General features: G+C 51.4%; 2 protein-coding genes across 2 annotated transcripts; both read right to left on the minus strand.

The window, feature by feature from the left end:
• Window positions 1-1,457: 1,457 nt before the first annotated feature.
• On the minus strand, window positions 1,458-9,718 carry Dll3 (delta like canonical Notch ligand 3). The gene is given in 17 exon segments (XM_038340971.1): window positions 1,458-1,463; window positions 1,573-1,654; window positions 1,878-2,284; window positions 2,287-2,343; window positions 2,345-2,463; window positions 4,073-4,234; window positions 4,237-4,249; window positions 4,252-4,296; window positions 6,169-6,222; window positions 6,224-6,387; window positions 6,560-6,596; window positions 6,598-6,811; window positions 8,159-8,209; window positions 9,227-9,264; window positions 9,266-9,412; window positions 9,414-9,515; window positions 9,656-9,718. Coding segments are annotated over 17 exon segments (1,761 nt in total).
• A 5,678-nt stretch (window positions 9,719-15,396) lies between these two features.
• On the minus strand, window positions 15,397-25,460 carry Timm50 (translocase of inner mitochondrial membrane 50). Its single transcript, XM_042055604.1, is given in 15 exon segments — window positions 15,397-15,603; window positions 16,269-16,375; window positions 16,703-16,721; window positions 16,723-16,845; window positions 16,847-16,867; window positions 17,444-17,542; window positions 17,622-17,726; window positions 18,018-18,137; window positions 18,223-18,281; window positions 21,139-21,160; window positions 21,364-21,395; window positions 22,067-22,217; window positions 23,063-23,146; window positions 23,149-23,234; window positions 25,400-25,460. Coding segments are annotated over 15 exon segments (1,191 nt in total). The 3' UTR covers window positions 15,397-15,501.
• Window positions 25,461-26,855: the final 1,395 nt, after the last annotated feature.

Here is a 26,855-nt window from a genome sequence, read left to right on the forward strand (position 1 = left end):
TAAAAAAAACTCAGGATACATATCACCCTGTTGATACCCTAAAAGATGTCAGTCTTTGCCCTTGGCTTTGAGGCAGTATTTCTAAGCCAGGGAACATAGTTCCTGATAGGTAGGGGTAGAGTAGGGGGCATGTGCCAGACAGCCAATGATAGTGTGGATGATGGTGAGAGCTGGGCCCCAGGATGAAGGTGTGCTTCCTGCTGTGCAGTGTTCCATGTCCACTATCACACCGCGTTGCCAGAAGTCCCTGCAGTCCATGCATCCACCAGCGAGGGCACCCAGACGTCTGTGCTAGAAACTCACCTGGATCCTGGCCCACACCCTTCTCCTAATTGGTTGAGTTTTATGTTTTTTTGTTTTGATTTGCTTTCTGTTGCCTTTGAGAAATATTCTTGCTGTATACCTTAGGCTGGCCTTGAACTTATGATCCTTTTATCTCCACCTTTTCCCCCCTTTCTCCTGAGACAGGAAACAGCATCTCACTACATAGCCCTGGCTGGCCTGGAAATTGCTAAGACCAAAGAGGCCTTGAAAACACGACGATCCACCTGCCTCTGCCTCCCAAGTGTTGGGATGAAAGCTTATGACACCAAAGCAGACTTCCTTGGCTGATTTTAATCTGTCCTTCCCTGTGCTGCACCATAACCATGAGCCTAACTTCTGGTGAACCTTTCTATCAAAGGACCAAGGCTAGCCCATAGTGGGCGCACGTGCCTGTAATTCCCAGTATGCATGAACCAGAAGTCAGGAAGCTGCTGCAAATTTGATGCTAGTTTGGCTCACAATTATTTCATTGCTACTTCATAGCCGTAATTTTGCTACTGTTATGGATCATAATGTAAATATCTGATATGCAGTATATCTGATGTGTGACCTTGAGAAAGGTTCATTTGACCCCTAAGAGGGTCTTGACCCACACATTGAGAAATGCTAGTTTACAGAGTTCCAAGCCATAGCATCCTGTCTCGATTTAAAAACAAAACAAAAAGTAAGTCTCCCAGCATGATGTCACACGCCTTTAATCCCAGTACTCGGAGGCAGAGGCAGGTGGACCTCTGAGTTCGAGGCCAGCCTGGTCTTACAGAGTGAGTTCCAGGACAGCCAGCTGCTACACAGAGAAGCCCTGTCTGGAGAAAAAACCAAAACAAGAAACAAAAAACAAAGCAATTCTATTATCCTCCTTAAGAGACATCTCTCTTCCTTAGTTCCAACATCAAAAACAAAGTTCTCAGCCTGACGTAGTAGATCAAAATAAGAACCTTTATATAGATGCCTCTTGGGAGATGAGAAAAATTAGGTTATAAATAAGCATTATATACAACTTCCAACAGCAAAGTCCTCCCAAACACACTTTCCAGCCTCCAATCAGTGTGTGTGTGAGTGGGGGTAGAGACTGGACACTACAAAACAAAAATATTCGGGCTCCATCTCCAGGCGATGACAGAGAAGGGGCCTTATTATGCCTGAAAAGAAACAAAATGAGAAAGAAGCATTAGAAAAGACACGGGGCAGGGGACTGCCTCCGAGCCAAGTGCCCAAGGCCTGGAGCATAAGAACCTGGGACTCAACTACCTCTCGAGCATAAATGGAAGGGGCCGGTATGACATAAATGGATCGAGAGTCTCCGTCTTCAGGGTGATTCCAGTCAGCGGAACTGTAGGAGGAGAGAAAGCGGGGACCATTCAGACCCCATGAGTTCTCCTTGTTTGTTTTCCACACCCATTAAAGAGGGGAACCACAGATTGGCAAGGGGAAATTCTGCAATGACCCCATCAGAAGAAGGCTAGAACATCGGGGTAAGAGGGTCCAATCGGGAAGATGCATCAAGGAATCAGGACAATCAAACTGGCCACAGTGACAAGGTGTGCCGCCCTCACCTGGGGCCGTCCCCGGCACCGTCTTGTATCCTCAGATTGTTGAGTGCATCAGGCAGCGTGTGGACGGAAGGCTCCCGGGTCCCAGACAGCAAGCGAGTCCCCGGATCCCGGGCAGGGCTTCGGCGACGCACGTGGACAAGCAAGAGCGCGGCGCCGGCCAAGCCCGCAGCCACTAGCAGCCCCAATGCGGGAGGCAGAAGGAAGCGCTGTGGGTCTGCCTGCCTCAGGCCCCGCGGGACCGCGGGCACCCCTTCCGCCCCGTCGGGGCGCACCGAGAACTCGCATCTCACGCCCATGTAGCCGGGAGCACAGGCGCAGACGAGGCCGGAGAAGTGGGCGTAGCAACGGCCTCCGTGCGCGCAGGGGCGAGAGGCGCAGGGGTCGGCGCGCTCCCCGGCAGTCGCGCCCCGCCGAAGCCCAGCGCGCACGAGCAGCGCCGCGCGCCGCCGCCGCCCTCCACGCACGTGGCCGCCGTTGGCACAGGCCGGGCCTGCGCAGTCGTCCAGGTGGTGCTCACAGCGCGGCCCCGCGAAGCCCGCGCGACAGCGGCAGCGCAGCGCGTGGCCAAGGTCCAGGCAGAGGCCGCCTGCAGGGAAGCGGTCCTTGTCAGCATCCGCAGGTCCCCTCCCGCCCCTGTGGCTCTTCTGCTCTCTCTTTGACCAGACTTTGAAAGTTCCCGGTCTCCGGAGCCACGTCCTTGAATCAACTGGCCCCAAATTTTTAACAGGTCTTAATATATAGTTGAACAAATGCGGGGGCTACAGGTGCAGGCCACCAAGCCAGGCTGCCCATGACTGCGTCTGCCTAGTCCTCTCTCCTTCCTTTTCTCACCTCTACCGCCTTCTTTTCCTTCGGGTCTCTATCGGTTCATAGGCCCTTACCTTTCCTCCGGTTCAGCCCAGAGCCACTGTGCCTCTGAGTTCTGAGTGGGCCAAAGAGGAGCCCCTGAGAGAAGGCAACTGGTGTACTTGCCAAAGGGCAGAGTCTAGTACTGTCCCTCCTGTCACTCATTCCAAAGGAAACAATGGATCTCAATACTAACTCAGGCTAACTTTGAACTTATGATTCTCTGACTCAGCCTCTGGAGTGTTCAACGACGCAACCATGTAGGCTGGAGAGGTGACTCAGAGGTTAAGAACACCGACTGTTCTTCCGGAGATCCTAAATTCAGTTCCCAGCAACCACATGGTGGCTCACGACCATCTATAATGAGGTCTGGTGCCCTCTTTTGGCATGTGTATACAACCATGCTCAGCGGCAAACCCTATTTTGGCATCGCCATATCTACTAGACTGTTTACGTCTCATGATCTCATTCAACCCTTTGGGTTTTTTCAAGATGGCCATGCAGTCCACACTGAATGGAGCTTATTATATAGTCCAGAATAATCTCGAACTCCTGCTGCCTCTGCCTTCTAGAGTGCTAGATTTATAGACATGGGCCACTATGCCCAGCATGGCCTCATCTAATTTTAATTCATGTGTCAAATCAGGGTTCTCTTAGAATTTTCCTGTGGCTCTATCTCACTCAAAGGAAAAACAAGAGAGCACCTTCCTGCAGGGCAGTGCCTTTAATCCCAGCATTTGAGAAGCAGAGGTAAGCAGATCTCTGTGAGTTCGAGGCCAGCCTATTCCACAGAGCTAGTTCCAGGACAACTAGGACTACAAAGAGAAACCCTATCTCGAAAAAAACAAAAAAGGAAGGAAGGAAGGAAGGGAGGGAGGGAGGGAGGGAGGGGGGGGGGGGGGGGGGGGGGGGGGGGAGGGGGGGAGAAAGGGAGGGAAAGAAAAAGAAAAAAGGGAGAGAGCGAGATCTCCAGAGAGCCTGACCTTATCTCTCCATACTCACACACTGCCCTCACTGCTGATCCACAACAAGCTAAGCACATCCATCTATCCTATCAGCTCCAAACCCGCAGGGGTTTAGGCTTCCCTCTCTCTGCTACATCCTCAAAGCCTAAATCAAGGCCTGACAGACAGTAAATTCTCAACAAATATATGAGCTGACCATTCTGCCCGTTCCACAGAATGGACTAGGTAGAGGGAGGAGGGTCAGGTCTCGAGGACTTAGGACCACATAGAGGCAGGATTCCCACCCCATCTGAGCCATGCAGAGACCCCACTCCGACCCCCTCCCCCAACTCTATATCCTCCTTCCTCCCCGCACCGCTGGCCACTCTGGCTTCCCCACCTCACCATTCTGACATGGCTGCAGGCTACACCGGTCCACTCTCTTCTCACAGTTGGAGCCTTGGAAACCAGGCGGGCAATGACAGACATAGGCAGAGTCAGGTTCTTCGCCACCAACACACAAGCCGCCATTGAAGCAGGGTCCATCTGCGCATGTCACCCCGCTCACTCACATCGAAGGCCATTAGAATCCCCCGGGGACAGGTACATTCAAAGGAACCGGAGGTTTCCTGAAGGGAGAGAAGCTGGCTTTGGGCAGGAGGCTCCTTGGAGCCAAATCCCTTCCTTCTCCTTAACCGCTATGGGTGGCTCTTTGTCCAGCCCCAAGTCCCACGGTACAGGACTTCCCCAGGAGTGCCGCTCGCATGCCCTTCAGTCTACTCCATACTGTATTCTGCATGTGGAATCCCAGACTGCGGGAGGCTCTGGAAGCCCAGAAAGCTGTTCCCACCAGACCTGTGTCTACCACACCACACCCACCCGCCATGGCCACCCATACACACACACACACACACACACAGAGAGAGAGAGAGAGACCCCAGCTCTATGCCCACTCCCCCCATGAAAGGCAGGAGGAGCCCAGGATGTCCTGGAACTCAGGATGCTCGGAGTCCCAACTGCTGGAATTACAAGGGTGAGCTACCACACCTTCCCCTAGGAAGGCTTCTTTCCTGCTCCTCACTCGAAGACCAAACTCAGCACCCTCCAGGTGCAAGGCAAGGATCAGCCACCGAGTCACAGTCCTCGCTTCCCCACAAAACTTCTTGGATTAAACTCTGGGCCTCTTGAATGTTAAAAAGGCGCTTGACGACTCCTGAGCCAAGACCCCAAACGGACACTGGTGGACTGTGGGCAACTAACTGCGCTTTCGCTGAGTCACACCCCCAGCTCCTTATTGGAGGATTCTAGGCAGGGCCTTCCTCTATTGGTCCACGCCCCCAGCCCCTCCTCGGTAAATTCTAGCTGTGATATCTCCAGCAAAGAAGGCTCCTTGAGCTCCCTTCTCCCATTCTCTGTAAGCTGAGTCTCAGTGTCTCGCCCACAGCCAGCATCAGAAGCCCGCGGGATTCTACTCTCCGGGCATCCTCCTTCCCAGGTCTGCTCCTTTGCTCCCTCCATGCCTCTTTCCTAGCCTGCCCCTCTCTAGTTGCCGCCTACTGGTCCAGCCTTGAGTCAGTCCTCAGGATGCGTTGTCCGATGCCTCCACCCTCCACATGTGCCCCGATTGCCAAACCTTCAAACTCACAGCGGCCCCACAGGACTCCGTTATTGCCACCCACACACCTTGTGACACTCACTGTCCAGTTTTGCTCTTCAATAACATTCTCATATCCTAATCTATTTTAAGGTCTAAGATGCAGGCAGGGCACCGCCAGGAAGGCTTCCCAGATTGCTGTTACCTAGCTGGGATTGCAACCTCGCAGGCTGCAGTTGTTACAGAGCCCAGAGACGGGAAGAGCTGTAAAAAGTTCTACTCCTGTCAGACATGTGGACACGTGACACGCACCTGTAATCCTAGTACTCAAGGTGACTAAGGCAGGAAATTAGGAGTTCTGAGCCAACCAACCTGAGCTACTCAAAGTTCTTGTCAGGGTTACATAGCTAGAACCTATCTCAAAGACATCGGTGTGGGGTGGGTTTGCCAGAGGTGATAGCACACTCCTTTAATCCCTGTGCTCATTAGGCTCTCTGTGAGTTCAAGACCAGCCAGGTCCACTAAGTGAGTTCCAGGCCAGCCAGGGCGACACAGTGAGACCCTGTCTGGAGGGGGCACTGAGGAGATGTTTCAGGAGGGTAAATGATTCTGCGACAACATGAGGACTTGAGGTCAGACCCCAGCACCCATGTGGAAAGAGGGCTTGGTGGTGCACATCTGTCATCCCAGTAATACTGAAGGACAGAGACAGAACAACCGCCCGGCAGTCCAGCGGCCCGGCCCCCTCTTTGCTCAAGCGGGAGACCCTGTCTCAAAAAATTAAGTGGAGAGTGATAGACACTGGTCGTCATGCACATGTGCACATGTACACACACACACACACACACACACAACACACCACCCCACAGAGTTGTAAATCAAGATGAAGTCGGAAAGAGATACTGACGCTACAGCTGCCCCCGTTGGCACATGGGTTCCCATCACAGGGCCCAGGCCCAGGTTAAAAGGCACCCAGTGCTGGCAGGACCTGGGACCCTGGAGTTGAGGCAGCTGCTGGTGGAGACCGGGACAGTGCAGAGGGGTCCAGTCCAGCCCTCTCGGCAGTGGCATTCGTCAGGCTGTTCACAATAGCCGTGCTCAAGGCTGCCGCCCTCTCGACATATGGCTGAGGAAGCAGAGGAGAGGCAGAGAGAACAAGACATGAATGCTTAGAGCAGGCTGAGATCCAGGGCTCCTCGGTTCCCTGAAGGAGGTGGATGGGATGTGGGAGGGGACTGGGATCCTCGCTTAAACAGAAGGGCTGGAGAGAGCGGGGCCATGCCACCAGAGGGACTCACGTGGGGCTTCGCATTCTTCTGGGAAGGGCGCACAAGGGAAGCAGTCCCGAGGCACACCGCGAGGGGGCACTGCGCGAGCGGCACAGGCGCACGCAGGCGGCTCCTACAGCAGGCGGCTCGCAGCGTGCACGGTAGGAGAAGTGCAGCTCCCAAGCGCCAGCGCGCTGCACGTCACGGGCCCACGGACCCCCAGCCGCCAGGCGTCTGCGGCCGGCCACACGTGCTAGCAGGTTCCAGGCGGGTCCTGCGGAGAGAATGGAGGGCACTGGGACTCAGGGCATGCCCATCCTCCCTTATCTAATCCTGGGAGTTCCTTGAGAGATGAAGACTAGATGCTCTCCTTAGTAAGCATGCCTGTCCCCTCCCCTAATGCATCCAGGAGCCCTGCATGTCACACTTCATCTACTGTCAGATTAACAAGTTTCTCAGAAACCAAATTATGCCCTATTTGTCCCACAATGCTTGAATATTAAAATAGGAGATTTTTAACATCTAGTAACATCCAATATCTATGGATGCCTCCGGAAGTGAGGTCATAGTGCCCCTGCATTGTCTTCCAGTCTGTAGTGGTTCGGGCTTACGCCTGTAATCCCAGTAGACCTCTCAAGAAGAGCAAAAGGTCGGCCAGAGGGATGGTCCAAGGCCTGGTATCACTAGAGTAACCTTATCTAGAAAGCTGGGAAGCGACAAGCCCAAAGCGGTGGCTCATGTTATAACATCAGCACTAAGGAGGCTGAGGCAGGAAAACTGTGAGTTCCAGGACAGGCTGGGATACACAGCAAGTTCAAGTCCTCTCTATATTATTCTAGAACCCATTTCAAGAAAAACACTTAAAATTTAAGCCCAGCACAGTGGGGGCAATTCCTATAATCCTAGCACTTGGGAGGTACATGGAGAGGGCCAAAAATTCAAGACCACTTCAGCTATATGGCCATTTTGAGGCCAGCCTGGGCTACAGGAGACATTGTTTCAAATACAAAATCAGGGCCAAGGAGATTGTTCTGCAGTAGTGTGCCTAAAATTTACCAGCAGGGGCTGGGGGCAAGGCTCAATGGTAGAGTCCATGCCTAGCATACATTACAAAAAATAAGATTAAATAAATGAATTTTGGAGCACTGTAAATGTCTTGTTTTTTGGAATCAGAGATGCTCACCTGTACCAGGACATGGTCTCTCCATTGCTACCACCAGGACTCTTTAAAACACATTTCTTTATTTAGTTTATGTGTATGAGTATTTTACCTGGATGTGTGTAGGTGGCGTAAGAATGAAAAGCACAGGAAAAAGCATGGGATCCTCCAGAATTAGAGCCATGGATGTGAGGCACCGTGTGGATGCAGGGAACTGACTGAGCCCAGCCTCCATAAGAGCAACAAGCACTCCCACCATTAAGCCTTCCCCCGGGACTCTTCTATACCCAAACTGCCCACAGATTTAGAGCCACTATCCCAGCACCCACACCCCAGGACATCCCTATGAGGACATCATAGGCCCAGAGTCCCGTGAATGCTCACCTTAAAGGCAGCCCATGTCTGTCCTGAACCCCACCTTGCCCCTGCCTACCAAAGTTCCAAGATGGACGACAACTCACCTCCAGCCCTGCTCTCCCAGCTGCTCTCTCCAAGTTTCCATGATGAGGAGAAGGTTGCCCCTGGATGGGTGGAGAAGAGAGAGGAGAAAGAATGGAGGCTAGTGGTCAGAGAAGTCTCTCATGAAGGCCAGAACACGGCATGGAGTCTGGGAAGCCAGTTATGGGCCTGAGTAAGGACACTCCAGAAGGAGCAGCCAAGGGAGCCAGCAACATTTTGGCCTCATTCCAGATTACCTATTGAGTTCCTCAATAAGATCGTTGTGCCAGGGTGTGTTTGCACAAGCCTGTTAATCCCAGCCCTCGGGAGGCTGAGGTAGGAGGGTTTCACGTTTTGAGGTCAGGATGGAGTACCTAGCCCCAAGGACCCTGTACAAAAGGAAAGTACCGGGCTTCCCCCTCACAGGTGAGGAAGGAAATCGAAAATGGGAAAAGTGAAGCGCCCAAACTTGTGTAAATTCCAAATACAGGCCTGCTCCTTTCTGAGCTCTCAGGCTGCATGGATGCCCCAAGGACTCTGATGGGGACCTGGTGAGGGGGTCCCAACCAGGAAGAACTGAAGTTGAAAACCGGAGAGATTAGGGGAGCCCAAGAAAGCACTTGGGAGGATCTCTGGATGCAAGGAGATCTAGAATAAAGACAAAGACACCCCCCTCCAACCCCAGGAAGTGGGGGGGGGTGGAGGCAGAGTAGGTAGGCGGGAATTCAAGACCAGGCTCAGAAACAGTGAACTTAAAGGCAGCCAGGATGAGGCGATAACACCAGATAGTGATAGAAAGCCTTGGAAATGAGAGTTCAAGCCCTGGGTCCCACAGAACTGACATGACTCCCACAATTGTCCTCTGATATCACATGTCACTGTGGTACATGTGTGTCCTCCTCCCCAACTAAATACAATAACAACATAACCAACAAACAGAACCACAGAAAGATGAGAATCCCAGGTTTTAGACATTCCCAAGGAGGGGTGCTGAGGGTTCTGGGAACGTGGGTTCAGGGGTAGTTAAGGTGTGGGGTACGAGAAGGTGTCGGGGAGCTGGGGATAGGAGGTGGAGGGCTGGGTATCAGGGTGGGCTCACCGGCCAGGCATCGCGGAATGGAACACGGACGAGGCCGTCGTGGGGGTAGAGCGAGCAAGGCAGCAGCAGGCGCTGCGGGCTGCTCCGTGTAGACCGGACCACGAGTGCTCAGCGCTGCGCCCAGGGCGCACAGGGACTCGGCGGCCTCCTGGGAGGCTCCCGGCTTCAGGCAGACCCTGAAGAAGAGAGCGGCAAGGGCCTCGGGCGTTGCATGGGGACCGCAGGGCCCCTGGGCCTGGTCCCGGCCCCAAAATAAAGAATCTGCAGCTCGAAGACACGGCCGGCAGTGCCTAGGACAGAGAGGGCCACAGGGTAGGGGACCCTCGAAAGACCTAGGCATCTGTCTGCCCCACGAAACCTCCCTAGGACCTCAAGGTCTCTGCTCGATCCCATCTGTCCCTTTCTTTTCTGTATCCCGACTGAGTCTGACCTGGGGAATGAGAAGAGCCAGGATAAACGTCTGGAGAAGCAGAGCCACCTGCAGGGAGACCATTGCTTTGGGGACAGGGTGGGGGATAGCCTCGGGAAGTCGCAGCTGCTGAATCCGGAGCCTTATATCTGAGGGGACGCTCCGCCCCCTCAGCCAGCCCCTCGGCTCCCAGGGATCGAGGTAGGGAGGGGCGTAGGGGAAGGGACACAAGAACTCCCTTTGGGCGACTTGATGGGGTTCATCCTGGGCGTGATTGCAGGCGCCAATCTGAAAGTGACAGGAGTTGAAGTGACAATCTCTGTGCCCAGCGAAGGCCTACTGGAAGACGAACTGAATTGTGTGTGTTATGTGGCTCTGCGGTGTGGGGCGTTAACACGGATGCGAGGCTGTAAAGGATTCTAAGATTCTGTGTCTTCCCGAGCAGAACAGAAGTTCAGGTGACTTTACTATGTGGCTCTGTGCATTCCTCTCTATCCTCTAAGTGATTACCTGAGGTCCTGTCCACTGTGGAGGACCCTATGAACCTGTGACGGCTGTGTATGCGTCTCCACCTGGCTGTGCGCGAGGTTCTAAGTGGGAGGCCCACGGACCGTAACCCTGAGTTAATACGATGGAAGATCCTGGATTCTTGGTGGAAGGCCCCCCACGTATGCAAACACGAGTGTCTCCCCCGCCTCAAAACAAAGCCTCTTTCCCAAATCCAGCATCACTAGACTCACCAGACGCACAGACAGGAGCCTCGCTCGGAGGGGCCTCCCAGCTGTATGTAAATGTCGCCATCTGCCGGGCGGCCGCGCCCCTCCCCCCCTCTCGGGCCGCAGCTGGGCCCTCCCGTTTGGGCTCAGGAAGGTGTGAGGGGCAAACGGGCAGGAATGAGTCTTCAGGCACCAGGGGCCCCCGCTCTCCACCCCAGATAATGTAGCCCCCCCACCCCAGGGGGGTGGGGGAGGGAGGAGCCCTTTAGTATTCAGGATCCAAGCAATAAAACCACTTATGTGCAGATGCCTAGTTGTCTCTGCGGATGGGTGCTGAGCAAAGTTGCTTAAAATGAGGAAACCCACCGTACACACACACACCGGTAAAGAATAAGTTAATACTCAGAGCTAATAATTTTATGGAAAAACACGAGTTACACCTATACCCCACGTTTGTCTTACAGAGGGGAGGCAGTTATAGACCTGCTCATAATTATTTGGTAGAAAAAAGAGCCCTGGGTGGACATGGTGGGGGCAGGGCTCTAATCCAAACACTGCAGAGGGCAGGACAATCAGGAGAAGAGGCCAGCCTGGACTTCATTGAAACCTTTCCCAAAATAACATCACATACCACAAAACCCCACCCCACTGACTTTGCCTCACTCACAAGACTGTGGGTTCAGTCAATCCCCAGCATGGAAACTCAACAAAAGGCAAGATAGTTTCCAGAACTCCGTGGCACACTGGAAGCGAGCGGACTTTCCAGGGTTTCTGAAAGGCTTCTTGGCTGTGTAGGACTTTTCCTTCTGTGCGGGACACAGAGGCCATCTGATGGGTGACATCTGTGTTAGGGTCTGAAGCATGAGAAGGACCTTGTGGTGTGCCCGCGCCTGCAGCACACCGGCCATCCGCTTTCTGTCTCATTTCATCCTAGGCTGTTCTCATACACCCTTCCCAAGAGCCTTCCACGTTATCCACCTAATCTAAACCAGCATCTTCTGGTTAGTTCGGTGGCTTAGCCGAGGGTGCATTGCCTCCAAGCCTGGTGACCTGTGTTTTATCCCTGATTCACATGTTGGAAGAACTGACCCCAAATACCCTCTGACCACATAGGTGGTGGCATGTACAGACACACCCTACCCCCATACAAATTAAAGTAAAATAGCATCTCCGAAGCCCCAAACCAGTGCTTCCCACCTGTTTTGTCTCTCCCTCTCTCCCTCTGTGCCAAAGACTGAATGTTCCGCATGCCTGTTAAGCAAGCATTCTCTAACTGAGCTACACTCCCAGCCCTTCTGTATTTTGAGAAAGGGTCTCTCTAAGTTCCTAGGCTACCCTGAACCCTTCCCAGGCGTACAGGCCTGTTTATCCTGCTCCCCCTCCTTCTTAATTTTTTTAAGTTATATTTTATGTATGAGGTTCTACATGTATACCTACGTGCATCAGATCCTATTATGGGAAACTCAGGGCCTCTGGCAGAGTAGTCAGTGCTCTTACCGGCTGAGCCACCTCTCCAGCAGCCCCCACCCCAGCCCTTTCATCTTTCCTTAGGCTCCTGAGGATGGCCTCATGGCACCTCCCCAGCAGCGGCACAGTGGGACTGTGCTTCCCCATCACTGTTGCTCCCTGCATCTTCCGTCTTCCCTGAGCCTTGGCCAGTTGGGACCAGCAAGTACTTAAGCAAATGAGTGCAATAAAACGGGAACTGGACTTTCCAGAGGAAAGATTCTCAGGCCTTGCCCAAGGGTGGAACCTGAGTGGTGGGGACCTGGAAATCCAGATCCTGTAGCTGTGGTGGTGGTGGGGGGGACCTGGTTACACACAAATGACTCCAACAATAAAGCAGGCCTTGGCCAGTCAGTGTTGCTGCATGCCTTTAATCCCAGCACTCGGGAGGCAGAAGTTAGCCTGGTCACAGAGCTAGTTCAGGACATCTAGAGCTGTTACAGAGAAACCCTATCTTGAACCCCCCCCCCAACTGCAAAAAATAAAAAAAACAAAGCAGTCCTTGAGCACAGAGCACTTGGAGTTAAAATTCCCAGGCCCATCATATGGGCATTTCCCGAGGACTTCCGCACCTATGCCCAATTCTCTCCTCTGTGTGAGTGGACAGGGACACAGGGTCCAGGTAGCACCAAGGTGAAGGGAGAGATTCTGAAGGACCCACTGGATGCTGAAGCAGGCAGCACCCAAAGTACCAGAGCCCAGTCTCCAGGGCAACGGAGCAAGCAAACACACTTCTTCCTTATGGCTGCAGGGAACAAGACTCAAGTCACATTTAAAGTCCATTCTCTAAAAGGGTGTGCAGCACCTGGCTGTAATCCCAGTACTCAACGTCAAAACCAGTTGGAGCTATACAGCAAGAGTCCCTCAAAACAATGGGTTCTGTGAAACAAAGTGTGACCTCCCCCCCATTCCAGCAAGTAAACACACGGCAGTTCCCTCCATGACAACCCATCCCACCCAGGACCCTATCTCTCACACCACTTTTGTCCCCGCCGCTGTTCCTTCAGCCTCCAAACTCAGAGTCCAGATGCAAAAACAAGCATTCCTTTAAAACAGGGGGAATCTTAGCCAGATGTGGCAGCACACACCTTTAACCACAGCACCCTGGAGGCAGAGGCAGGCTGTTTTCTCTGTGAGGTGGTATCCAGTTTGGGCTACACAGTAAGTTCCAGAATGAAACCCTGTCTTAGGAAAAACAGAGGGAAGTCTTCAGGACGTGATAGGGTGCTCCTCTCTATTGCCCAGCTCCCCAATCTTAAGTGCTGAAATTACAGCCCTGTGGCACTACACCAACCCTTCCTATGCTAGCAACAAGGACATTTTAAACAGCCACAGGGCAGCATCTAATCTGGTCCATGGTTTCAAATTTGTGAAAGCATCATTATTGCAGCTGGGACAATACAGACGCTGGCTGGAGCAGAGAGCTTGGGTAAGAGACAAAATGGATACTTCACCCTACTTTAGACAGGAACAAACTAAGACAGAGGCACCTTGCCTAAGGTTTGTGTGGCCACTGCACGAGAGCCTATCAATTTGGTAAGAGCTATTATTGGTGGGCTGGGGAGATGGTGAGCAATTACGAACACCGGCTGCCTCATCAAGAGGCAGTCACAAGGCCGCTCGGAACCTCAGGGGACTCAATGTCTCTCTGGCTTCCATGGACATCCTAAGTACATGGGGCACCGACAGAGTCCTCATACATAACAGAAAAAAGAACAAGTAGTGGGACTAGACGGATCAATCAGCAGTCAAGAGTATACACTGCTCTTCCAGAGGACCCAAATTCAGTTCCCAGCACAATGCGGGCAGCTTTCAGCTGCTTGTGAAGCCCTGCTCCCAAGGGCTTGAATGCACACTTCTGGTCTCCACGGATGCATGTACTCATATGTGCACTCGTACACAAACACAATCAAAAATAAATCTTTCTTTCTGGAGACAGGGTCTCTCTGGGTAGCCCTGGCTGTCCTGGAACTCACTTTGCGGACCAGGCTGGCCTGAAACTCAGAGATCCACCTGCCTTTGCCTCCCAAGAGCTGAGATTAAAGGCCCTACCATGGCCCAGCTCAAAAATAAATCCTAAAAAGAACTATGAGTTTATAGATGCTGAAACTGACTTCCAGAGAGGCTAAGTAACTTGTTTGGAACCACAGCCAGCCAAGACATGAGCGAGCTTGGATCTGCACCCAGAGCTGGAACTCATGCACCACACCACACAGCTATGCTGTTTAAAGCAGAAGCCGGTGGACTCACACACGTGTTTAAAATGAAGAAGCTGGGGGTGCCGCTCACTGTAGGGTGCTTGCTTAGCACAGAGTGGACTGGGTATGGTGGTGCACAGCTGTAATCTTGGCACTCACGTGGAGGGGAGATCAGGAATTCAAGGTCATGCTTGGCTACATAGCCACTCCAAAACTACAGATGACCCTGTGTCAAAGCAATAAGCCAAAATCCCACATAAGAAAACAAAAAACATAGGCTGGAGAGATGCTTCGGAAGTTAAGAGCACTGGCTGTTCTTCCAGGGGACCTGAGTTCAATTCCCAGCAACCACATGGTGGCTCACAACCATCTATGAGATCTGATAATCTCCTCTGGTCTGTAGGCATACGTGAAAGCAGAACGCTGTATATGTAATAAATAAGTAAATCTTTAAAAAAATAATTAAAAAAGAAAACCAACAAACACAACAATGGCTCAGCTGGGTAAAAGAACTTGCCACTCAGTACTGACTGGAGTTCCATCTCCAAGACCCACACGGTAGAAGAGATTCCCAGGCTGTCTTCTACACACACCACATGATCTGTAAGGATAGGGCTCACTAGTTGATTCTCTGCTTGGCAGGTATCAGGCTGTATGTTCCAGCTCCAGTACCACTGAGATAATAAAAAATAAAACTAGAGAAATCTAATAAGGGTTTTTTGTTTTGTTCTGTTTAAATTCCGATTTCTAGCAGGGAACAGTGGCACTTGCCTCCAGTCCCAGTTATTCAGGACAACTGATAAAGCCTAGGAATTCTAGGCTAGCCTCAGTTATGTAATAAGAACCAGCCTCCAAAAGAAGAAAAAATGGGGGGGGGGGCCCATAATGGTGCACACCTTTAATCTCAGCACCTGGAAGCAGAAGCAGGCAGATCTCTGAGATCAATGCCAGCCAGGTCTAAACAGTGAGACCTCGTATTCAAAACAAAGAAAAGAAAAAAAAAAGTGATCATGCTTTCTGGCTTTCTATGACCTGTGGATGATCAAGCAGCTCCGGGACTACCAGCTAAGCCAAGCGGCCAGTTTCTCCAGAGCACACTTCTCTTTATTTCCATAGCACACAAGGACTCCAGAGCCAGAGAGACGCTTTCTTTTGCAGCTCATACATGTGAATGGGCAGACATGGCGCGGCAGAAATTCGGGGCATCAGCTTCTCGGGCTGGCACAAGCCCCCGAATCAACAGGCACTCGCTATGCCTGGTGGTGGTGGTCAGTCACTGTGGATGATGACCCGAGTCCCGGACCTCACCCCAACGCCCATCTGGACTCTCTGGACACAGGCATGTGGCATCTGGGATGCGCTTTATTGGACACGTGGCTGTCCAAGCCTTGCTCTGTGAGGACTGGGGCCTGAGGCCCAGATACCAAAGTCTGAGGAGGCCTAACAGTCAGGGCTGCTTGGAACGAGGCCACAGGCGGCTGGTGAGCGAGCCAAAGAAGAGGCTCTGCTTGTTGGATTTGGAGAGCTCGGCCAGGCGCTGCTGCTCCTCCTGGGGTTGGAGACAGAAAAAGACAGAAGTCAGCATCAGCACAGAAGCCTGCCTTCCTTTAGACCTGGGCCCAGTATACAACACTAGCCACAAGGGAGAATCTGGACCCTGGCAAAGAGCAAACTCCAAGCCCCAGGGGTGCAGGGAACTAGCATGCAAGAGGTACTCTTCTATCCCTAGCACAGTGAAAAACCAACTGAAAAGTCACACGCTAGCAGCCAACACTGTCAGACGCGGTGAAGCTACACCTGTAACACCAGCATTCAGAAGACTTGAGGCAGGAGGACTGAGAGTTTAAGGCCAGCTGACTATATATGAGATAGTGTCTCAAAACCAAAGCTGACGAAACACTCTTCCCCAGACTCTGAGGCCAAGCATGCACACATCCCTGTGGACTAGCTCTAAACCACAGTCCACCACGAAAGGCCATGGAGGACTTATCTCAGCGCCAACTATTTCCTGTCTCCTGCTTCTGGCCCAGGCTGTAAAACCATTAGAACAGCCCTGCAAGACAAGCTGTGTGAGCCCCGAGTCAGAGGCTGAGGCCAGCCAAGATAGTGCTCAAGTTCACAGACATCCAGCGGACAGGGGCAGCTGCTCCAGGGCACCCCCCTCTTTGGGGGGGGGGGGGTCTCAAAAGTGACCAGTGGGGACTGGAGACTAACCTGCTCGAGCCGGCTCTGCCGTTGTTTGAATGCCTCCAGTGGGTCATCCTCTAGGGCATAGTGCTCCAGCACAGTCCGCACGTCCTCCACTTGGTTCAGTGCTATGGCTGTGGGCATAACAGGTAAAGGGGTGATGGTTAGTCAGGCTCAGCACGACCCACAGTGAGGGTCAGCATGCCCTGGAATGCTGTCTGCACTGTCCCATGCGCTGAGAGGGCTGCTCCAAGCATGCCCAAATTAGCCCAAGCGGAATGTTCTGGTATTCCAGAAAGGTCCAGAAGACTCCAGGATACTCATAGGTCTCCTCCACCCTGATAGCTCGGGGGTTTTTTTTTTTTTTTGTTTTTTGACAATAAGGACAAGTCCGAAGCAAGCGTCTGCCATTGTCTGCAGGGTCAAGGGCTTTGGATAGGACACCAGGGGTCAAGTCTCACTCTTGAGGAAGGCAGATAGCGTCCAGCAGGACCCGGTCATCAGAGGTTGCCATCCAGGGCCGCAGGCCAGGGGCGACACCATTGAAGGGCTGTAGCCGGAAGGCCTCCTTCTTGCAGTCCACGACTACTACTCGGGCTGGGTCCGCGGTTCAGACAGGAGATGTCCTGGGAAGTACGTGTGACAGGTCAGGGTCACCAGGCCCTCCCTCCTGCCAATTGCAGAGGGACAGACACAGCATCATACACTTGGGGTTGGCGTAGCTTGCAAGTCTCCTGAATACAGGGTATTATAGTAGGTGACCTCAGGCTTCTGGGAACTGGGGAGCTAGTCACATGAACACCTAAGCCAGGGGTCTGGAAAGAACATGGGTTTGGTGGGTTCAATGTCTCCCCAAGTCTGTGACAGGCTACAACTAGACCAACTACAACTCAGAAATTACAGAGAGGCCCTTGTCAAAGTCTGAGTTCTACTGTTTAATAACACAAACCCTTGGGTCACAGTTACTAGGGGCCTGGCCAGCGTGTTCAGACGCATGGCTAGCGAAGGAAGGGATTCTGAGACAGTCCTGAGCACAGCCTCCTAGAAGTCATCTACAGCTTCCAAAACAAAGCTTGTGGCCTTACCCCTCACCCAAGCTGGAGGCAAGCACTGACATCAGAAGGGGCAAGGCCCCCGTTCTCTCAGCAGTATAATCACCCCCAGATCCATCCCAGAGGCCCACCGTGACCCCCACATGGCACCTTCACATGGTGTCCTTCCATGTATCTGGTGGCGTCCCGGAACAGTCGGTAGGAGATGAAGCCGTGGGGATCCACACTATCAATGAGTGGAAATGCAGTCTGCAAGGACGGAGGGAAGGTAAGGCTGGGTCCCAGGCCCATGTCTCACCCACCTGTCACTTCTGGCTCAGAGCCTCACCATGCCAGTCTCTGACGTGAAGATGACGATTTCATACAGAGGGGCAAGCTGCTGGAACAAGGTCTCGATGCCTGGACGCTTCTTAAACCTCCAGCCGGTGGCCAACTAGACAGTGAGGGCGGGGAGCATTGAGACCAGAAAGCTCCAAGGGTCAAGACCCAGCCTGAGGGCCCCTAAGCAGGTTTCTCTTTGCTCCTGGGCCTGTGGGAGCATGTAGCTGGGCCTCACTCACATGGCACATCTACTGAGCCAGGGCAGACTCATCTTTGACAACCTAGAGCAGGTACCAAAGGACGCAAAGGCAGCAGAGGAGACACAGCAGAGTGAGGCTGACCCCACCACTCCCAACCCCGCCTCCCGAGTGGAACCCGACCCACTGTCTTCCACAGGACACACCGACCACTCCGGATGTAGGAGGACCCCGGTGAGCTCCAGGACCAGTGTATAGGGTGGCTGGTAGTAGGGTTCCCGCAGAGGGTCTGGGAGAAGGCAGGGGCTGGTGGGCTCAATGATCATCTGCAGGACAGAATGGGCCACTCACATTCAGAAACAGAGCTGGGCACAGGGGCTGAGCCCAGCACACATACCACCCCCCACTCACCTGTCTGTAATCTTTGAAATATTTGTATGTCCGGCGCAACTGCTGAACCAGAATTGGATCTAGAACACCAGGCACAAAGGGATTCCAAAGTAAGCCACTGCTCCACCTCCCAAACAGGTCAGTTTACTATTACTTCTTTACTTGCAGAACAAACATAGATTTCTTAAGGAAATGTAGGAAAGAACTCCCAAGAGGGAGAAGGATTTTAAGGGAAGAATATGTATGTTACTGTTTCTTTCGAGATAAGCTTCATGTGGCCCAGGTTTGTCTTGAACTTCCGATCCCCCTGCCTCTACTTCCCCAGTACCGAGATTACTGGCCTGCATCAGTAAACCCAATTCTAAGCACACTTACAGTCTACTAGACCTTAACAAGTTTGCACACACACACACCACACTTTGTTCTAATGTAGAAGACAAACAAACACCACATCAGACACGTATTCCCCCCTGCCCAGCTTTACTGTGAATACTTCTATCTCCATAGCACGCCAGGTATAAAACAGAATGTTCTACCTATCAGCTCACTTAAAAATCACAAGCCCCTCCTGCGCCAGAACATTTGGTTTCTGTTGTTTTAGAAGACGCTGAAGTTCTTTGTTTTAACATTTGTGTGCACATTGTTTCAATATGTAGCCCTGATTGGTCTTTGAGCTTAAAGAAAGCCTCTTGCCTCTGTCTACCAAAGTGCTAGGATTTACTAAAGTTTCAAGGAGATATTTGGGTTGTCTTGTTTTCTGAGACAGGATTCTCTGTGTAGCCCTGGCTATCCTGGAACTCACTCTGTAGACCAGGCTGGCCTTGAACTCAGAGATCCTCCTGCCTCTGCCTCCTGAGTGCTGGGGTTAAAGGCCTGTGGCACCACTGCCCGGCCATGAGATATTTTTAATGGTCATAATCTAGCATCTATGAGCAGGTGCCCAGAACACTGTTTAACACATCCACCATGCACTGGACAGACTGCAACCAAGAACTACCTGGCCTGAAGTGCGAACAGAGCTGCGTTGCAGTAGCACAGGCCTGTATCCCCACTACTCGGAAGGTTAAGGCAGGAGAATTACAAGTTCAGGGGCAGCCAGGACTACACAGTGATGCTTGAAGTCAGAATAGGTAATCTGTAAGACCCTGTTGATCTGGCATGTCCTTCTAATATGTGTTGGTTTTATTGGTTGATGAATAAAGCTATCTCAGCCAATAGCTTAGCAGAGTAAAAAGCCAGCTGGGAAATCCAAACAGAGACACAGAGAGAGTAGATGGAGCTGAGGAGACAAAATATTACGGTAAGACACACAGCCTCTTGGCGATCCATAGATTAATAGAAATGAAGTTAATTTAAGATGAAGAAGAGTTAGCTAGGAATACGCCTGAGACAATGGCCAAACAGTATTATAATTAACATAGTTTCTGTGTGATTATTCGGGTCTGGTGGCATGGGAACCAAAAGTCCGTCCTGTGAGTCGTTCCAAAACACAAAACAAACAAAAAACAAAGGAAGGGGTGCCTGTCAATGTCATCAGGCCGGAGAGCTGGCCAGCAGTTAGTGGAGTGTTTACACTCGAATTGGGACCCTGGCACATCAAGAAGACGACGAACACCTGTTACTGCAGCTCCAAGGGCTCCAAAGCTTTATCTAGCCTTGGAGGACACCTCACATGCCCCCACGGACACATGTACATACACATAATTTAATAATAAAACCATGCTGGGTAGTGGTGGCATACACCTTTAATCCCAGCACTCAGGAGGCAGAGGCAGGAGGGTATCTGTGAGTTTGAGGTCAACCCGGTCTACAGAGCGAGTTCCAGGACAGCCAGGGCTACACAGAGAACCCGTCTTGAAAAAAAAAAAAAAACCAAAAAATTAATAAAACCACGCTGGGGGTGCAGATGAGTGGAGAGCCCTTGCCTAGCACCACTCCTCCAACCCTGGAACCCACTGCTCTAATACAAACCATCAGCATCAAAACAGGCAAGGGTGAACACTTGGCCAAATGAACATATGACTGCAATGGAACGCCCTAATGTGGTGTTTCTAATTTAACTCTGTCTCTGAGCTTGCCTCTTAAAAGTCTCAGTGTTGAAGCCAGTATAAACCAGTGAACACACGTCAACCTCCCATGTCTACCTGTACAATTTAAATAACTTGCTTAAACCAACGGGGAGTAGGGAACAGTGGGGTACAACTTTAATCCTAGCACTCGAGAGGCAGAGACAAGAGATCTCTGTGAGTGTGAGGCCAGCCTGGCCTACAGAGTGAGTTCAGGACAGCCAGGACTACACAGAGAAACACCGTCTCGAAACCAAATAAATAAGAAACAAAACAATCAGGGATTTGACATCTGTCCAGTAAAAGAGCAGACTCACTCACCTGCCTGGTGTGAACCAGTGAGACAATCAGTGCACGCCACTTGCACACCTTCCTCACACATAGGGGCTTTCTGGACCCACCAGCCTCACCTTCTCTCAGCAAGGGTCAGCTAAAATCCACAACTGCTCTAATGCCTAATTTACCAGATGTTTCTTACCAAACTCTGCTGAACCTGGGGTGTCTTTGGAGAAGCAGGGGACACAGACACTGAGAGACATTGTTTTAGAAATGACGCATGGGTTGAACTTAAGGATTTAAAAAAACAAAAAAGAGTCTGTCATAAGAGGTCATGGGCTGCAGATGCTCAGATCTAAGGCCCAGGAAGCCTTGTGTCTGGGAGGGAGCACTGGGGCTCTCTGCCCCCATCTGCTCCTGACCATCTGTTCCAGGGCTGAGGGGCTTTTGTTATGTCCCTCCCCAAGCCATCTAACTGTTGCCACCTCTGCGGAAGGAGGGAGGGTTGGGTGCAGAATAGGGGAAGAGCACTCTAAAACAAAAGAAACAACAGCAGAGACGGACAGGGAACTCAAGTCTGTGTTCACTCACTCACCATTGTCGAATTCGTCAGGAATCTGGGAGAGAAAAAGAAAGGTTTGAAATGGCAGAGGTAGGACCTCAAGTACATCCACTCAAGGGGGGTCGAGGCTTGAGTAGGCAAAGGTCCCAGGGAGGGAGGAGGAGAGAGGCTCACTTCAGACTAAAAGGAGCCTAAACCAACCACAAGCAGCCCACCCTCTAGAACAGACTCTAGACCGCTGGGTCTTATTCCCCTCACCTTGGTACCATTTTCATCCACAGGGTTGTTTCCTGCAAGGGAGAGAGATGGTTGAGAGAAACTGGATTCTAGCCTGCTGGGTCTGGACGGTGTAGGAGAATGAGGCTTTGGACTCCCCACTCAGACAGAATACTGCTAGAGGCACAGCTCCTGGGTCAAGGGAGGAAGAGGCTGGAGGGCAGGAGTCCATGTTTGAAAGTGGGTTAGCTGGGCATGGTGGCGCATGCCTTTAATCCTAGCACCTGAGAGGCAGAGGCAGGTGGATCTCTGACTTTGAAGCCAGCCTGGACTACAGAGTGAGTTCCCAGGGCTGGTACACAGAGAAACCCTGTCTTGAAAAACAAAACAAAACAAAAAAAAAAAAAAGGAAATACAGAAAGAAAAGAAAAAGAGAGAGAATGTTGTCTGAGGCTGAGACGTACACACAGGGAAGGTTAAGCTTTTGCTGCAAAAGGAGAGACATGAGACATAGCTTCAGGCACTGGGCCAGCCCTATTGTCCCACAGTCCCTTAGTTCCTGAACCAATTAGAGGACAGAATTTTAGGTACAAGGGGTAGAAGGGGACTTGTTGAGTTTCAAGGTCAGTATAGAAGTTGATAGCTCTATTGAGGTAGGAGCCAGGGGATGAACATAGTTTGAGGAAAGAAGGGGAGGTTTCACAGTAGAAATCTGGGGCCACCAAGCCAGAGGTATGTCTCTCACCAAAAATATAGACGATGCTGACAGTCCCACCGGCCCCAAGCAAACCAGCAAGCCAGAGAGCAACTTTTTTGGCATAGCTGGGACCTTCTGAGCCAGGCTGATGCTGTGGCCCCTGGGCCTTCGAGCCTCCACGGCTGGCGATCTCAGCAACCTGGTGGAGGGGAAGGAGGCGAGGTCAGCTAGGAGAAAAACTGCAGGATACTCTGACCTCTAATTTGGTCCAAGTAGACACAAGATCAAGGGCCAGAACACCCACAGAGCCCCAGAAAATTATGTCCCTGGACGAATATGTTGAAAGATTGGTCCCCTCAGAGGGTCAAAACAAAACTGTTTAGAGGATCACAGGGGTTCAAGAGATGACAGACCGGACTGCCCAAGATCCTGGAAGCAACAGGACTGCAGGGGCTGGAGCCAGGAAGAATAGGGCAAGGAGAATAAGGGATGGTGGGGAGAGAAAAACTACGGGGACAGAGTGCACACGAGGGACAGTTAAGACATTCGGACACCAGGGCCCGAGATGGAGGGGTAGGCAAGGGAAGAAAACAGGGGCGAGGTTTACGGAACGGCAAGTGCTGATGGACCTAGAGGTCAGAATGGCTAGGTCGAAACGGAAGGCAAGCTGGCTCCCTCCAGGCTCCCTAGCTCCCCACCACCGATGCGAACGAAATGTCCCAAAGGCCAGCCTAGGACCCTGGCGCCCCGGGCCCCTCCCCCGCCAAGGATCACCTGAGTGTTCACTGACACCAGGAGCAGGTGACCTCGCCCAGCACCCACGTGGCTAAGACATGGGCTCCAGAGGATGCACTTGGGACCACCACACTCCGACCCCGGGGGAGCAAGTGTGGTCCACACGGGAAGCACGGGAGCACCCCAAAACGCGGGCTCCGTCCCATTCAGCACCCTGAGGCGCGGTACTCTAGACTCGCCGGGGTGCGACCATACGCCCAAAACTTAGGGAGGAGCCCCGAAACGGGCGCCGATCCCGGTGCCGCTCACCTGCTCTGGGGTGCGGGGAGGCGGCGTCGCCAGCCGCGTGCACAGTCCCCGCGCGCCGACCCGGAGCCCGCTCCGCAAGCGCGAGGAACAGCGCCGCACGAGGCCGCCATCTTGCGCTGACGCTGGGCGGCCCCGCCCCACTTGCTCGCTCTCTCCCCGCCCCTGGCAGGGACTGCGACCAATGGGATCGCTGAGATAAGGCGTGTGGAACGGAAATCCGGAGAGGGACACAAAGGTGTGTGCGGAGTTCCTTAGACGCGCTCTTGGCTGGCTGAGCTTCAGACTGTCCCGTGCACCCTAAATCGGAATCCAGTCACCTGGCACCACGCCCCCCTGGCGCCTTAAGGACCGCCACCATCCAGTCGCTCGGAAATAGACGTTCGCCTCTCATCGTCAGAGATGGATGGACCGAGGCTCAAAAAGCGAGGTGAATAGGCAGACCTCACGTTTTTTCACGTGGATCTGGAGCCTGGACCGGTGTTTGTTCTCCCGCGTCCTCAGATGCCTTTTTACTCCTACCACCATGAGTTTCTAGAAAGGACTGGAGATCCTACCACTCATTCGGATTCATTCACCCAGAGGAACAATGCATGCTGACTGGTCGAGGCTTAATAAGAAATCAGTGAATTTGAGGTACAGGAAGCCGCAATGAGTGTTCCCCAAGTCGTTTTTGATACAAGAGCTAGTTCCAGGACAGGCTCTAAAAAAAAAAAAAAAAAAAAAAAAAAAAAAAAAAAAAAAAAAAAAGCCAGATTTTTACATTTAACTTAAAACCAAAACAAAACCACAAACGTACTAAGATAGGAAAAAAATACAAAGACGGACAAAGGAAAGGTACACAGAATTCAGAGAAATGGTTATTTCTGGGATGGGAAGAAATGGATTGAGGTTCTGCTAAATTACACGTGTGTGTGATTGTGTGCGCCCTTGTGCCACAGGGCGTGGAGAGTTGCTTCTCTTCTTCCATCCATCATGTGGTTCCAGGAAATCAAACTTGGGTCATTTGGTTCATTTGACTCAGGTTGTCTCTAATGGTTGACTTGGAGGCAAGTCATGTGCTTAAGACACTGCCTTGACCTGGTGAGTTCTTGTTGGCCTTACATACTGTAACTGGGTGGAGAGAAACATACGGTCTTCATTATATATCTTAACTTTATTTTTTTAAGAATACATCAGTATCTTGATTTTTAAATTTAGTTTTATTTGAAACAGGGTCTGTGTAGTCCTAGCTGGCCTGGACTAGACTGGCTAGAGCTCACAGAGATCCACCTATCCTCTTACTCCCTTAGTGCTGGGATTTAAAGGTGTATGGGCCACCTGCCTAGTTGGGGTGGTCAGATAGCTTGCAGGACATCTCTTCTTCCATTGTAGGAGTTCAAGTGCCTTTACCCACAGACAAATCTCGCCGGCTGTTTTTCTGCTTTTGTTTGTTTTTTTGAGACAGGGTCTCATGTAGTTTCAGGCTGGGGATTGAGGCATGTGCTACCATATACCCTGACCAAATGGCCATGTCTTTAATACCTGAAAATTTTTTTAATATTTGTTTATATGTATAGTGCTGGTCTGTCTGCATGTATGCCTGCACTCCAGAAGAGGGCACCAGATCTCATTACAGATGGTTTGTAAAACGTTATGGTTGTGAACCATTATGTGGTTCCTGGGAATTGAACTCAGGACCTCTAGAGGAACATCCAGAAGTGCTCTTAACATCATCTCTCCAGCTCCCTGAAATACTATTAATATGGTTCACAAAGTCTTTATGAGCTGGGCGGTGATGATGATGGCACACGCCTTTAATCCCAGCACTAGGAGGCAGAGGCAAGCGAGGATATGTGTGAGCTCAAGGCCAGTCTGGGTCTACAAGAGCTAATTCTAGGTAGACTCCAAAGGCTACAGAGAAACCCTGTCTCAAAAACTTGGGCCTATCAAATATTGGAAAGAGTAAGGTACAAAGTCTAATTCTGTTAGGGTGCTCATACCGGTTCCTAAATTATCAGAGTTGCGGGAGCAATACTGGGCTTACTGCTTTCAGCATTTAAGATAAGACTGGAGGGCTGGAGACAGCTCAGTAGTTGAGTGCTGGCAGCACAAGAGTAAGGAAGAGTCCCTGGGGAACAAAGCTGATCTTCATTTAGTCAGCTCCAGGAGGTAATTTATCAGTCATATGGCAAGCTGTCTTAAGGCAATCACAAAACTCTGGATAATTTGAATTACATATCCAGTGTAAGTTAGTATTGTTTCATCTCTTCAATTATACTCCTGGCTGTCCTTTGATTGCTTCTGGCACTTGAGGGCTCTACACTAGATACAAATTACTTCAATAGTAAGTAGGCCCACCTTCCATCTCTGGGCTCCACCCAAGTTTCACTAAGGTACTTCCTGGGGACCAGTTTGGCATTCCGTCTCCTGATCAGGTGCTGTATCTTAAGTTTCTTTACTTAGGGAGAGGATACCCCAGCATGCCTGGAGGTCAGAGGACAACCTGCAGGAATCAGTTCTCTCCTTTCTTCTTGTATTCTCCAGATTGAACTTAGCTGCAGCAGTGTGGTGGTGGCGCACGCAGGAGGCAGAGGTAGGCAGATCTCTGTGAGTTCGAGGTCAGCCTGGCCTACAAGAGCTAGTTCTAGGACAGCCAGGGCTACACAGAGAAACCTTGCTCAAGAAAAATAAAGAAAAAAAAAAGATCGAACTCAATTCAGGCCACCATACTTGGTGGCAAAGTATTTTTCCCATCTGAGCCATCTGGTTGGCTCTGGGTGTACTATCTTGACTGTCAGTTGGTGGCTGTTCTAGCTGAGGCAACCCGTCATCAGAGGACTTGGCAACCACAGGCTCCAGCAGCCAGAAAGATTCTTTTCCCAGATCTGAATCTTGACTTGTTCTCTCGCATTTCACAGGGCTGCACCAGAGGTCGAGTCAGTTTTGAGCAGTCCAAACTCCATTCTTAAAATTGGGTTTTTATATCTGGGGTTAAATCCATAGTGTCATACCTACTGTGTAAGGACTCTTCACTAAGCTGAATCCTGTGGTCTCCACCCCATACCCAGGGTCTCACTATGTAGCTCTGACTGTCCTGGAACTCACTGCGTAGACCAGGATGGCCTCGAAATCACTGTGTAGACCAGGATGGCCCTCGAAATCACAGACTTGCCTCCTGAGTTCTGCGATCAAAGATTTGGAACCACCCATGCCCTGCTTCTTTTCCTTTTTCCTTTTTTTTTTAAGAAAGGGGTTTCTGTGTACCTTTGTCTTGGAATTCACTCTGTAGACCAGGATGGCCTCAAATTCACAGAGATCTGCCTCCTTAGTGCTGGGATTAAAGGTATGAGCCACCACCACCATGTGGCTTTTACTTTTTGAGATAGAGGTCTGTCCCCCCCACCAAAGCAGTGGTTCTCAACCTTCCTAATGCTGTAACCTTTAATACAGTTCTTCATGTTGTGGTGATCCCCCAGCCATAAAATTATTTTCAGTGCTACTTTATAACTGTACTTTTGATATTTATGAATCATAATGTAAATTATCTGATATGCAGGGTATCTGATATGTGACCCCTGTGAATAGGTTGTTCAACCCCCGCTCCCAAAAGGGTCAGGACCACAGATTGAGAACAGCTACACCGGGGGACCTGTTGTCCTCAATGGGACCTTTACCTACATAGGCCATGACTTTGTGACCCTCCTCCCCCAGTCTTCTGAGTAGCTTGGATGACAGGCTGAACCACAAGACCCAGCTGTGATCCTTTCTCCTGTCTTCTACATCCTCTGAAGAGCCCTTTGGAGTCCTAGAGGCA

This window comes from Arvicola amphibius, chromosome 8 (genome assembly GCF_903992535.2).
Source record: "Arvicola amphibius chromosome 8, mArvAmp1.2, whole genome shotgun sequence".
In the NCBI taxonomy this organism is placed as follows: domain Eukaryota; kingdom Metazoa; phylum Chordata; class Mammalia; order Rodentia; family Cricetidae; genus Arvicola; species Arvicola amphibius.